Here is a 12,697-nt window from a genome sequence, read left to right as displayed (position 1 = left end):
AAACAGGAAAAGGTCTGGTTCTCAACCTTTTTAGAAATAACACTATGGATTTCTCTTTGAAATCTCTGGGTTAATCTTGTGAATCATGTTTGTTCACCTAGCAGTACTCACACGGTGTAGCACCCATAAAATCACCTCAAGGCACTTCAGAGTGAGCTAATTTCCTATGCATATCTGCCATCCTCTAGGTCCAAGTTGGTTAGCAAGTTTTAAACCCCTTCCTTCCTCACTGCCCACCTGATCAAAGGAACACTTTCCTTTGGAAACAAATTGTGGTGTAACACTTCTGAGTTAATCTCCACCAGCTGAGCACCTCCGAAATGGTACCCTGGTTGAAAATAAGTGACCTAAAGAGAAGAGACCTTCTAAAATTAAGAGGATTTTAGAAAAACCCACAAACCAATCATCTCTATCCAGGCACATTTCCCCAGAGCATAGAAAAGGGTTGATTGTATACAAACTACCCGTATCTCTCTGTCTGAACACTGGCATCAGCTCACCAAAGATGAAAATCTCCAAGCCACTCCCTTTTCCCATCAAATTCACACAACTCTGATAAAATTTCTGAGCCTCTGCTCTGGTTTATTTCTCATAAACAAAAGGTTTGGGGAATGGTGGGGAAAAAAAGAACAGCACATTTTTTAAAACTCTGTTTTGTGCTACATTGGATAAATAAGTAAGCTTTAAAAAAACATTAGATTCATTTATTTACACACACACACACACACACACACACACGCACACACAACCAAAATAGAAATTCAAACTTGCAAGGGGTTATCCCTTCAACCCAATAAAGGGTATTTATTGGGTTTCGCAGCAAGCAAAAGCACCACAAGTTTTGTCTAAAAACTCTACAGCACAGTAAAGAGATCCTTTAGTGAGTTCTATACAAAACCAGCTTGGATACTGAAAGCAGTCTACCCTCAGTAGCTCTGTGTAGACCAATTTGGTATCTCTCCCAAATGCTGTAGCATGCAGTGCAGACACACCCAAAACAAACTGCTGCAGTTACACCAGTCTGGGTTGTAAGAGGCAAAGAAGGGAAACTAGCAAGAGCTGGAGACAAAGACTGAATTACAACACTGATGTAACTACAACATCTCACTTCTGTACACCTCTCTTCAGTGCCCTTATGGGGTCTCATTATATGTAGTGCTGATTCAGTATAATTCAGGGGTGGGCAAAATGGCAGATCTGGCCTGCGGCTAGACTCCATTTCACAGCAGGCCGGCTCTGGAGCAGCTCCCCACCCTTCCACATGCCCTGCCAGCAGGGGCAGCACTAGGGGGAGGCTTGTGGGGGGTGGACTATAGCCAGACGAAACTCCCTGTGGTCCCCCATAGCCAGCAATGCCACCACCGCTACCTGCCCTGCACATGCAGTGGCAGCTGAGCCTACCCCGTTTCCACCCACAGCACAGCCCCCCATCAGAAAGAGGCTGGCGCTGCTGCTGCCTGCCAGTGCTGCTGGGGTTGGTCTCCACAGAAACCCTGGCCCCATACTATCACAGTATGGCAGCTGCTGGGGTCTCCATGGAAACCAGCCCCAGCCACAAGGGCAGTGGCTGCTGCGAACTGGAGTCCACTGCCAGCTAAATGCAGCCCAAGGGCTGGCCCTTGCCCACCCCAGTATAACTCAAGCTCTGCAGTCCTCACTCTTGCTCATGTCTCTTGTGCTCCAAGCGCTTCTGTTTTTTTCAGATCAGACTGAAATGGGGGATAGTCCAGTTCAATGAACAGTAGAATTTGGAAGGGGAATATCTCTCAACCAAGAAGAGGTCCATGTTCAAACAAGCTAAATAAAAAAAGTGTTCTTAAAAAAATATGCAATAAAAAAGCCTGTTAAAATTCTGCAGACTTCTGGCAAGGGGAAAACCATTCAGATTTGGTAAGTTAGCCCACAAAATACGCAGGCTATTGAACCTCAGCTAGCAGGAAGCATGCAGTACAGATACCTGTCTAAAAAAATTTAAAAAAGAATTATGGGGTGATGGTGGAAAGAGGCCTATAACATTAAAATAAAGTATTAAGAAGTGGCAAGTGGCCATGAACCAAGCACCCCATTTATGCTACACGGTATGCTTTCAAGATTGTGAATTCCTTCCTGTTAGTGCGGGCAGCCCAAATGAATAGGGCAGCTGCCATGAACTGCAAAGGAGCTGAGACACAGGCCAGGCAGAAGGACCAGCCAAATTCACCCTTCACGCCATCAGGTAGGGGCAACTTCTGGTGGAGCAGCTCAATTCCAGCTACGTAGCAGCCAACCAAACCCAGCGTGCAGAGACCTGGGGAAAGAAACAGTACAGCAGAATCAGCTTACAAGATACCCTGGCTGATGCTGCTCTGTGAGGGAAAGGAGATGGTGTGTGTGTGTAACAGGACCCACCTGCAAGGAAATGAAGAACTCCTGTGGCGATGGCAGGGTATAGGCTGCGACAGGCACAAGCACAAAGCCCTATCAGAGCCCCAAAGCACATCAGGCCTAGACTGACAAAGGGCAGGAGGAACTGCAAACGCCAAAGATCTGTGAATGTGAGAAAGACACTGACATTTACCAGTATGTCAAAGATGAACTAATGAATGACTCTTCACCTAACTATGCTCATCCCATCCCCTTCAGCAGAGGCCTCCAATATTAGCTAAGAGCCAAGGGCTCCTGTGAGAAAAGGGGGACAACACTTCTTCCTGAATTAACAGCTTTCCTGAAGTAAATAAATAGAGTCCTTAGCCTCACCTTCAAATCAGGACCAATGCACAGTATGACTATATAATTTGCTGAGATATACAGGTCAAAACAGAACCGTATCTTTCTTTATTCTCTCACTAGTGCTGTGTCTGGAAGTGAAGACATTCTATCCATGGCCTGTGCATCTGAATTCTCTTGAAACTGTCCCTCATCATCCGCTTCTCTCTCACGCTGATCACTGTCATTCAGACCAGACGGCTTCCAGGACCAGAGCCGGGGAGGAGGAAGGTAGTGACACAGCCAGCACAGCGAGGGGAGTTCAGGACTCTCCAACACATCTACCAAAAAGCTCAGCCTCCTGTAGTGGGACTGCAAGAAACCACCATGGGTGGGTGCCTTTTTTGCACCTGGGTGGCAGCAGCTATAGTCATCCATCAAGATGGGTTGCCACGCTGGATGAGTATAGAAGTAACTTGTATAAGAAGAGCTACTCTGCAGCAGTCCTCCCCTCCCCTCCCACAGACATCCCAATTTAAGGGGCTCGTTTGCCTTCCAGATTTCTTCCTCTTGCAAAAAGCCTAGGGCTTCCAATGGGACACTTGTGTTTGTACACCAATGCCAGTAGCTTGGGGAACAAATAGGAGGAACTGGTCCTCTTGCTAAGCAAGAAAGACTATGATCTCATAGGGATAACAAAGACCTGGTGGGACTCCACCTATGACTGGACCACAGGTATAGATGACTATACACTGTACAGGAGAGATCATGTAGATAAGAGGGGCGGGGGTGTAGCTCTCTCTGTCAAGGAAAGCTACACATCCCTGCAAATTCATATTGGAACCCAGGGAGGATGACTGGAGTCCCTCTGGGTTAAAATACGTGGGGAATGTGGCACAGGGGACACCATGGTAGGAGTCTACTACAGACCTCATAACCAGAAACAAAAGTTGGACCAGGAATCTGTTTGGCAACCTATAAGTTTATCAGGGGTGTTCACCAGGACCTGGGGGAACGTTTGTTCACCAGAGCGCCCCAAGGGATTACAAGGTCAAACGGTTATAAACTCCTGCAAGACCGTTTCAGGCTGAACATAAGGAAGAACCTCTTTACTGTCCGAGGCCCCAAGGTCTGGAATGGCCTGCCGCTGGAGGTGGTTCAAGCACCTACTTTGAATGCCTTCAAGAGAAACCTGGATGTTTTTCTTGCTGGGATCCTATGACCCCAGCTGACTTCCTGCCCCTGGGGCAGGGGGTTGGACTTGAAGATCTTCTGAGGTCCCTTCCAGCCCTAATGTCTATGAAATCTTTTCCTTCCCTTTGTCCCACAGGTCTACCTGACAGAGGTGAAAAACACTTACAAGTCCGGTTCAAGTCTGTGCCACTATTGTGGTTCCCAGGTTCTATGTACTTTTCCATGAATTGATCAGAGAGGGAAAAACTGATGCACTTTGTGGTCATCTCATTTTCTGAAACAAAAAAGTAGCAACTGCTATTAGTCTATTTCTTTTAATTTAAACCCCTTCGACACCACCCCTCCACATCCCCAGCTTTTCTGGCATTTCTTTCAATTTGAGGAAATTCTTGTAACTTTGGTCCCTTAAAGACTAGCCACTCCCACCTATCCCATTGGTAGCATTGCTTCCTGGATCAATTCAAGTCACACTTTTCCAGCCAATGCAGGTATAGTGGACTCCTCTCCACAGATCTCCAGTCCTCATGCCTTCACAAGCACTATTTCTCCTTCTGGGAAGGATAAACAACCCTGTAATACTTTGGTCATGAGACGTTTCTATGAGTCACAATCAGTTTATTACTGTATGATGCAATACATAATGTACAGTAATAATGAAAAGTTTCACTGGCAATCTCCTGCCTACCTGGTTTTATAATCAGGTATTCAACCACTTCAGGAAGGCTGCTGGGCTGGTGGCAAATGCATCTAATATGTGAGCAGTGACAGCTATTAAAATATGTATCTTGGGCAGAAGAGAAGTCACTGAATTAAGTCCATTAAAAGTGTTTTTAGAACAAATGGAAAAAGGATATTGTAACACAAAGTGTTCCGCAGCAAAAACACAGGCTATTGTATTTTTCAAGACAGCGTTTCCTCACAGATCACACCAATTCCTTATGGGCAGGCTCCTTCCAACGTCCAAGTATTTAGTCATGCACCTGAATATATTTTTTACTATATATTGATGGATCATTAAAGCATATTGTGAACTCGTTTCACAGGGTGACTTGCAACAGAAATACAAAGAACCTCCATGTACATGCAGGTAAATCTAGAGATCTTTATCATGTTTAATGAAAACAACAGATAAGCATAAGTCTTGATACTTGTTAAACATTCTTAAGAGAAAACACGTTCATATTGCAACTGCACTTCTCACCACACAGCTCAAAACACCTGGTTAAACACTTCTAGTAAAATAAGCATTCCTTGTTAAAAAATTTCTATTTCTGCTACTCCTATTACAAATCTATGTAAAGGGGTCTTAGTTTCCCCCACATTGAGACTTTAAGCCCAAGGCTGATTTGAAGTTCTTCAAAAAAAAAAAAAGGGACTTTGAGGGAAGTTGGCTGTTGTATTTTCAACTAAGATAGTTCATTAAAATAGGATTTATTGAGAATTTTCCATAGCCAAGTGTTGTTTGGAAAAATATATTTATTTTTTTTCCTAGAAGGATTTTCATGCCTACCAACTTAAATGCCTACCACACTTCTGCTTTGCTTCTGATTACACTGTTTTCCTCCAAAAACGTAAAAAAAACTTTTAAAAAGTGCCTTAGGGAAGGGATAAGTGATAGTATTACCCACCTTCTGCATAGTAGTTAGAGCAGCCACCCAGGAAGTGGAAAATTTGGGTTCTAGGCCCTCCTTAACCTGAGGGATTAAAACCTGCATCTCCTGCTTCCCAGGTAAGTGCCCTAACTACTAGGCTAGACATTAACATGGGTGGAAGCACCTTCCACTTAACTAGGCCACTGTGTGGCCGAGAGTGCAGGATTCATGGCCTAGAAAGAACACAGCAAGAGAAATGCAATTATCACCCATTGATGAGAAGATTTCTGATCTGAACTCCATGCTGTTGACAGGAGATAGATATGCTCCAAGCATGCTTAACAGATCTGCTGCTGGGGAGATTCCCAAGTTCCCAGAGTGACCCATCTGTCTTACAAAAGAGCTTATGTGGGGTTAGATACTAAGCAAGCAAACTGGATTACTTCTGAGCATACACAATAGCGTGGAAAGAGCCTGCCCATGGGGGCCTTGGACCAGAATGGAGGCACTTACTGCGTTTTGGGTTAATCAGGATTGCTCTTTAGAATGTAACTCCCATCTAGGCAACTACAGAGTCCATCCAGATTTGATTCAGAATAGCTTCCTTCCCCTAGCTGGAAAAGAGCCTGATTGTGAACAAGCCCACATTTAAGTTAGTTCAAAGTAAGTGGAACCTTGACACACAAAATCGTGGCTCTGTAACACTCATGACAGCTATCAGACTTAACTTCTTGCTTCTTTAAAGATTTAGGATGGCTGTATTTAACAACTAGAGGAGTCAGGAATAACCTTTCTGGAGAAACAAGATTGCATGGATGTGTTCTAAGAAAGTTACCTTTGGTTCTAGGCAGGCAGGAGAGGCTGGGAAAGGGGGAAGTTGGGACATGACAGGTAATGTTCGATGGAGGATGGATTGAATATACCTGGTGGGCTGTACCAGTGTACGTTTTTGGGCACAGTGATACACCTCCGCCATAATCCAACAGTGCCATTGCATCGGAAAAGTGCATCCGTATATGTCTTCTCATCTGCATCATCGCTGATGAAGTCATCCACAATGATCTTGCCAAGTTCGCTGATGTTCTCAGCTGGGTTATGGTACTCATACCAGAAATCTGTGCCTATTGAAGCTGCCATGTAGATGGTGGAGATGAGGCTGAGTACGCAAGCAATTACTAGAGCTGTAGCAAAGCGGTTATCCATCATGGTGTCCCAACTGCTGGAAAAGAAAATATGAGAAACACAGAAGACCGGTGAATAATGACAGTAACTGCTTGGAGACACAACTAAGATTACTGTTCCTGCTGTTCTTGCCTTAGCCCCTGACCAGTCTCCCCCAGGATACATTGTAATCTCTCTTCTTTCCTTTGCTCAACACTGACAGTGAAGGACCAAGGGATATGTTTGCATCACTAGGCATCAAACAATTTGATGCGAGGCCTAGGAGTTTGAGGCAAGCAAACCTCCATTCTCCCACCCAGGACACTTGTCCAACCCAGACCAAGCCCTGATTACTTACACCTACACTGCTATTCACATTTGTTGACAGCATTTGTGGAAGCATGGCCCAGGTTTCTGAGCAGCAGAGGTTGCACAATCCTTTTAGCAACTGGCCTGGAGTGTACAGTGGGACACTTTTTTTTCTTTCCACAACACTCCTGAGTGCAGAAGTTATTTTAGCCTACTGTTATATGCAGCTTGGTCAGTTCTGCACATCTGACGTGCATTCATCTTACCTGCACTACAATGCAGGAAGTGCAGGCTAGGTGCACAACAAAAGGGTTCTGGGGAGGCCTGGTATTTATAGGCTTAAAGAAGCTGCAATCTTATCCCTCTGTGACCTGGCCTACCACTGGGGTGCAGGTACCCACTGCAACTCTGGAGGTCCTCCTTATCAGTTCCAAACATAGTTCATGACACCTGAAGCAGACAAGTGGCTGCACCAAACTTTTAATTATGCTCTCAGCAGTTACAGAATAGGGGTTAAACATACAGTTAGAAGGTTGAAGGCAAGATGGTGCTGCTTTCAAAAATACTTGAACATCATGAACACTGTACATATGACTGCCAGCTGCAACCTGTACAACATCCAGCTAGAAGTAAGCGTCTCCTCTGGAGTGCAGCATGGACAGTTGAATGAACTAGTTGAAAAGTCAATCAATTAGAAGCAATACTAGGCCCAGTGTCAAGGGAACCAAAAGTTAGAGAGGCCATGTGTGTTCATGCCCACACCACACACACGGTGTTTTTAATGAGCAATAGATTGCCAATGTATGTACAGTTTTATAGATATCAAAATGCTGTGGAATATCACAATCACGTAGATAGCAGAGTAGATTTTCACCTTAAAGACTAACTAAATCAGAGTCTATAAGGTGCAAATGTACCCTGACTTCAGGGTAACTACCTTTCTCATGTCATATTCTCGTAAAGTGCCTGCTTTACCATTTTGTTTAAACTTCTGGGCAAAGAGACTACTAATGCATACAGGTTATTTTGTGCCAAATAAAATATCAGTTTAAATTAACCTTGTGCCTGCTAGTCTGGGGGCAGGAGGTGCCATTTTATTGGTTAGCACAGACTGTTTGCTCTTTTTGCTAGTACTTCAGAGAGACCTTTCAACATTGCTGCAGCTTCCCATTTTCACCAAAAGGAGAGGTAAATAATGGCTGAATACACACAGAACACAAAACTATACAAGGGAAAACTTCACAACGCAATCAGCTCTGCTGGCCGCAAGCAGATAAGCAAAATGTGTTTTTAACTATGAAACAAGGTGCAACCTGGAAACTTGGGGTACAAATTAAGAGTAAAGTACAATAATACGCAATATCCAGGTAAGCTGCAAGGTTGCTAGTAGCTGCTGACAGAACCCCTTGTATTTTGTTTTCCTTTCCTGCTTCCTGTAGACATGGAAAGCCACTGTACAAGGGTCAAGCAAGAAGGGACTGTTTGCTGTCCCCGCCACCCCACAGTCAGCTTGGGCTATTCAATTCTTAGAGAACAGGAATGATCCCACCTTCAGAATGGCGTGGATATTATAGCACAGTCAGGGAAAGGGTGGCAGAACTGCAGCAAACCACAGTTCCTTGTGTTCAAACTCATTTGGAGAGGGACTTTGATTACAAGAGGCATACGTATTTCTGCTGGAAATAAAAAAGGAGTGGCATGGGCTTTTGCTGGCTGGTCCTGGACTGGAGTGCTGCAGAGCTGCAAGTCTGCATGTGGGCTGGCAGGCTCTTGGGATCTGTTCAGTACCATTACAAGCAGGTACTCCAAGTTCCTGGTTCTGCCTCTTTTCCCTAGTCACTTATTCCATGAATACACTTCTCTCTCTCCAAGTTTCTCTGTCCCTGTTCTTTCTGTGCCTATAGCAGCTCCATGCCAATATCATGCACAGCTCATATTTTATGGTCCCTGTAGCAAACTCCACATGTTCAGGTTCCTGGGCAGGATAACAGACACTTCACACCCTGAAGTGTTTTCAGAGAAAAAGTTTTCTTTAAAAAAAGAACTCCTTCCATGTTACTTCTTTATAAGGAGTTCACTGTTAGTCGCTTTTATATATTTCGGTATGCCATTCTCTTTCATCTGTGAACTTTCCTGCCCAGACTTCACAGATGAACAGTTAGCAAGACAACCCCCTTCTCCCCCTCAACACACATATTTTTATGAAGTATTTTTAAAAAGAGTTCATTAATTCAAAGGGACATCACATTGCTTATCCATGATATAGTTAGTTCCCTGTGGGACTGTTTCTTTGGAAGGAGACTTGCAAGGACAGAACTGACTTCTGGTGACTTAGTACTGACAGGTATGGTCAACGGAGGTAACTCTATAGCTTGCAGGTTAACAGTCAAATCCATTTCTACAAATTTCTTTGCAGCGTACTCTATGAACTGTGTGTACTTTTAGAAATCAGAGTAATGCATTAGAAAGTCAAGATATTTGGAGAGCTGTTATATAAGATCAAAGATGTGTGCCCAAGTACACTGCTTAAACCCCCACAAAAAACCCCCATCAATAAAACAAGACTATGAATCATTTAGCATGTGGCTTGTGAGTTTCATTCTCCCAGCCTTGACTTGGCAGCCATCTTGCATAAAAGGAAAGGAAAGAAGATTAAGGTGTTGAGTAAACTCTTTACATTGCTTCTGTCCTGAACAGAAGCTGATCACACCCCAGGGAGCTCCCAAATCCTTACTAACCGTGACTGCATATGAAAATCCCTACACCCTGAAGCAACGAACATGGTAGGCAGCACTTGTAAGGCATAAGCTCTGGTTACTCTGCTGCTACTTCAGTTTCCAACTGCACTAGGTCTCAAAGTATTCCCCCAGAATGACCAAGGGAATAAATTTACTGAGCAGGCTGTTCTGGTTTGGCCATGGGGTGGGGTGCTATCATCAGTTGTAACCTGGGCACCCTCTGCTTCTTCCTCACTCCTCTCTCCCTCTCCCACCCCTGCCCAATGCTACCACGCAAGAATGGACTCATCAGTGAATCTGGTGCTTTGACAACTTCCGAGCACCTACCTGACCTCTGCAACCATGTGTAGGGGCCAAAATGGAAGCATTACTGGACCTTTGCCTTTCAGTGACAGAACTGCCACCTGGATCTGTATATGCCCAGCTCAACCAACTGGTTCAGGATTGTGCTCTACTTGCACAATATTGCTCTAAGCAATATCGCACTTGCAGTGATCCCTCCAGATATTCAGCAAAGCATATATAGGCTCCTCTGGCCAACTAACTAGACATGAAAGTATATCCTTAGATTGGGAAAACTGGGGTTTGCTGGCAAGCTCCAAATGGTAGGACTGTGAGGGAAAGCCTGAGGAAAATGAAAAGTTAAACACTGAGGACAGTGTTAAAAAGTACCATCCAGCTTCAATGAAGTAAAAAGTGAAGGGAAAGGTACGCAGAAGGGTCTGGGACACAAGAAGAAAGAACAATGGGAACATCAGTATTCAAGTGCTGTGTCACGCAGCTACTTGTAAAGTGGCTGGAGAGAGAGGTTATGAGTAGTTGTGGCAGGGAGATTTCCAGAACCTAAGTGCTCAGGCTGCATGTGAATACAGAAAACAAGTAAAGAGACTTTCAGTGGGAACTGCAGGATGGGAAACCCATATACAGATTCACAGAAGTTTGGGGTTGGAAGGGACCTCATGAGGTCATCGGGTCCAGCCCCCCTGCTCTGGACAGGAAAGACTGCTGGGGTCAAATAACCCCGGCAAAGTGTGCACCCACTCTCCTTTTAAAGATCTCCAGGGTAGGTGCCTGTACCACCCTGACCGGGAGTTTATTCTACAGTCTGGTCACAGGAATTGTGAAGAAATTTTTCCTTATACTGAGTCTGAAGCTTTCTTCTAGGAGTTTATGACCGTTGCGCCTGGCTTTCCCCTGAGGTGCTTTGGAGAATGGTTGTTCACCTACCCCTAATGCTCTCTGCTGATATATTTGCAAGCTGCCACAAAAGTCTCTTTTCTAGGCTAAACAGTCCCATATCTGTCAGCCTTTCTTTGTATGGCTTGCTCTTCAGGCCTCTAATCATAAAAATGGCATACACATACTTTGCAGTTCATACCAACCCATCCTGCTCCCTGAAGCCTCAGCTGATTATAAAGGAACAAAGGATTCAGTAGACACTTAAGATGAATGTTCAACCAGAGTCCTTTCTGCCACAGACATTAACACACACATACATACATACACCCTCCCTACATTGCCTCATCCTCGTTTGCCACAAGTATCCACCCACACTCATTTACACTAAGTGTTTTCAGCTATCTAAGATACAATCATGCTTTCAGCCCCAGGCAGAACTAGGCAGGACCAAGAAGCAGCTATCAGAAAGCAAGAGCACAAATAATACAATGTATACTTTTCAATGCTTATGCCATACAAAGGCTTATAGAAAGTGTAAGTTATGTGCAAAAGTATATAGAAAGTATTTTAAGATGAGATTTAAATACAAATGACTCTGATACTAGGAAGGGCAGAGGGAATTATCAAGATTAATATTAAACAATAGGGATTCGCACTTTTTTGGCTTTGTCAACAAAGATTTCAAACTGCTCTACAAAAAAAGGCATGTTTATACAAAGTCAGGTCATGTACAGTATGAGCTGTGGGAAACAAGTTATGAAGAAGCTTACTCTACAGAGCACAGAAGAACAGATGCTTAACTTTAGGAGGACCTGGGCACTGAAGCAGAAATGCCTGACAAAATATTTGGTTTTTAAGGTGCAGTTTTTAAAAGTAAGGGAAGCAGATTGACCTATGTGGACCATAACTGTCAGGAGAAGAGTGAAAGGATAAAGGAAAATTTTTAAAAAAGAGGGTGGAAAGGCACTGGTGTTTAAAAAGGGGAAGTTATGGTCAGACTAAGAAAGGAAAAGTTATTTTAAAAATATAACTTTAGTAGTACTGGATAATAAGAGAGACTGAGGTATAGAAGGCCTGTGAGAACGTGCACACAATACAAGCCAAGTATTAACTACTTGAGTAGGACCAGCAGCGCAACCTAACAATAAAGAGTTTTAGAACCATCTAGCCAGAATTTACACATTTTTCCTACCTGAAAATTCCTTGTAATACTGAAGGAAAAATGCTTTGTTACATATGACATGTACTCAGGGCATTGCTTTTATACCCATTAACAGACTACTCTAGCCAACATGAGGGAAGGGTTGTGCTTCCCTGTACTGCGCCTCCTGGTACTAATGCCCTGGAGGGTAGCTCTCAGAAAAAAATGAAATGCAGCCAATACTATGAAAGAACCCAGGTTATCACAGACCCTCATCATTTAATTGTCTCTTGCTTCTTCTAGTGCACAATGACAAGTGACTCTTATACTGACTGCAGTGATTCATTAGTCATTTTGGAAAAGGAGGAACACCATGAGATTCCTGTATTCACGCTCTTTTCCTCCAACTCTTACAACGTGGTGGATTCTTCATGTACATCAGGGGTGGGCAATTATTTGGACCCAGGGGCCACATACAGAGTTCTCATGGGTTCTTGTGGGCTGGGTCAGCACCTTTCACCCCACCCCCCAACAACACACCAAAACTCCCTACATGGCATGGGTGACATGGGGCCACGGGCTGGAAAGGAAGACTGGTCAGAAGCAAGACAGGCAGGCGAGGCCAGGATCATGAGGTGGGGTCTGTGGGGTCAGCCCCTGTCCTGTGGGTGGGGAAGCTAGTGGGGGGGGGGGGGGGG

The 12,697-nt window shown here is 44.3% G+C and overlaps 1 protein-coding gene across 2 annotated transcripts in view; it reads right to left on the bottom strand.

The window, feature by feature from the left end:
- Nucleotides 1–1,693: 1,693 nt before the first annotated feature.
- CLDND1 (claudin domain containing 1) overlaps nt 1,694–12,697 on the bottom strand; it is a 13,644-nt gene continuing 2,640 nt past the window's right edge. Inside the window, exons 3-6 of one of the 2 annotated variants that reach the window (XM_019527586.1) lie at nt 6,395–6,690; nt 4,046–4,153; nt 2,389–2,526; nt 1,694–2,287 (exon numbers count right to left, since the gene is read on the bottom strand). In XM_019527586.1, the coding sequence (XP_019383131.1) occupies nt 2,067–2,287; nt 2,389–2,526; nt 4,046–4,153; nt 6,395–6,677 (750 nt within the window). In that variant the 5' untranslated portion in view covers nt 6,678–6,690 and the 3' untranslated portion in view covers nt 1,694–2,066. The remainder of the gene's footprint in view (nt 2,288–2,388; nt 2,527–4,045; nt 4,154–6,394; nt 6,691–12,697) is intronic. The other variant, XM_019527587.1, reaches the window with a different exon arrangement.

The sequence above is a fragment of the Gavialis gangeticus genome, unplaced genomic scaffold (genome assembly GCF_001723915.1).
Source record: "Gavialis gangeticus isolate Ggan-Ray unplaced genomic scaffold, GavGan_comp1, whole genome shotgun sequence".
Lineage (NCBI taxonomy): Eukaryota > Metazoa > Chordata > Crocodylia > Gavialidae > Gavialis > Gavialis gangeticus.
The sequence above is the reverse complement of the archived record's forward strand: the minus strand, read 5'-3'. Positions and strand labels throughout refer to the sequence as shown.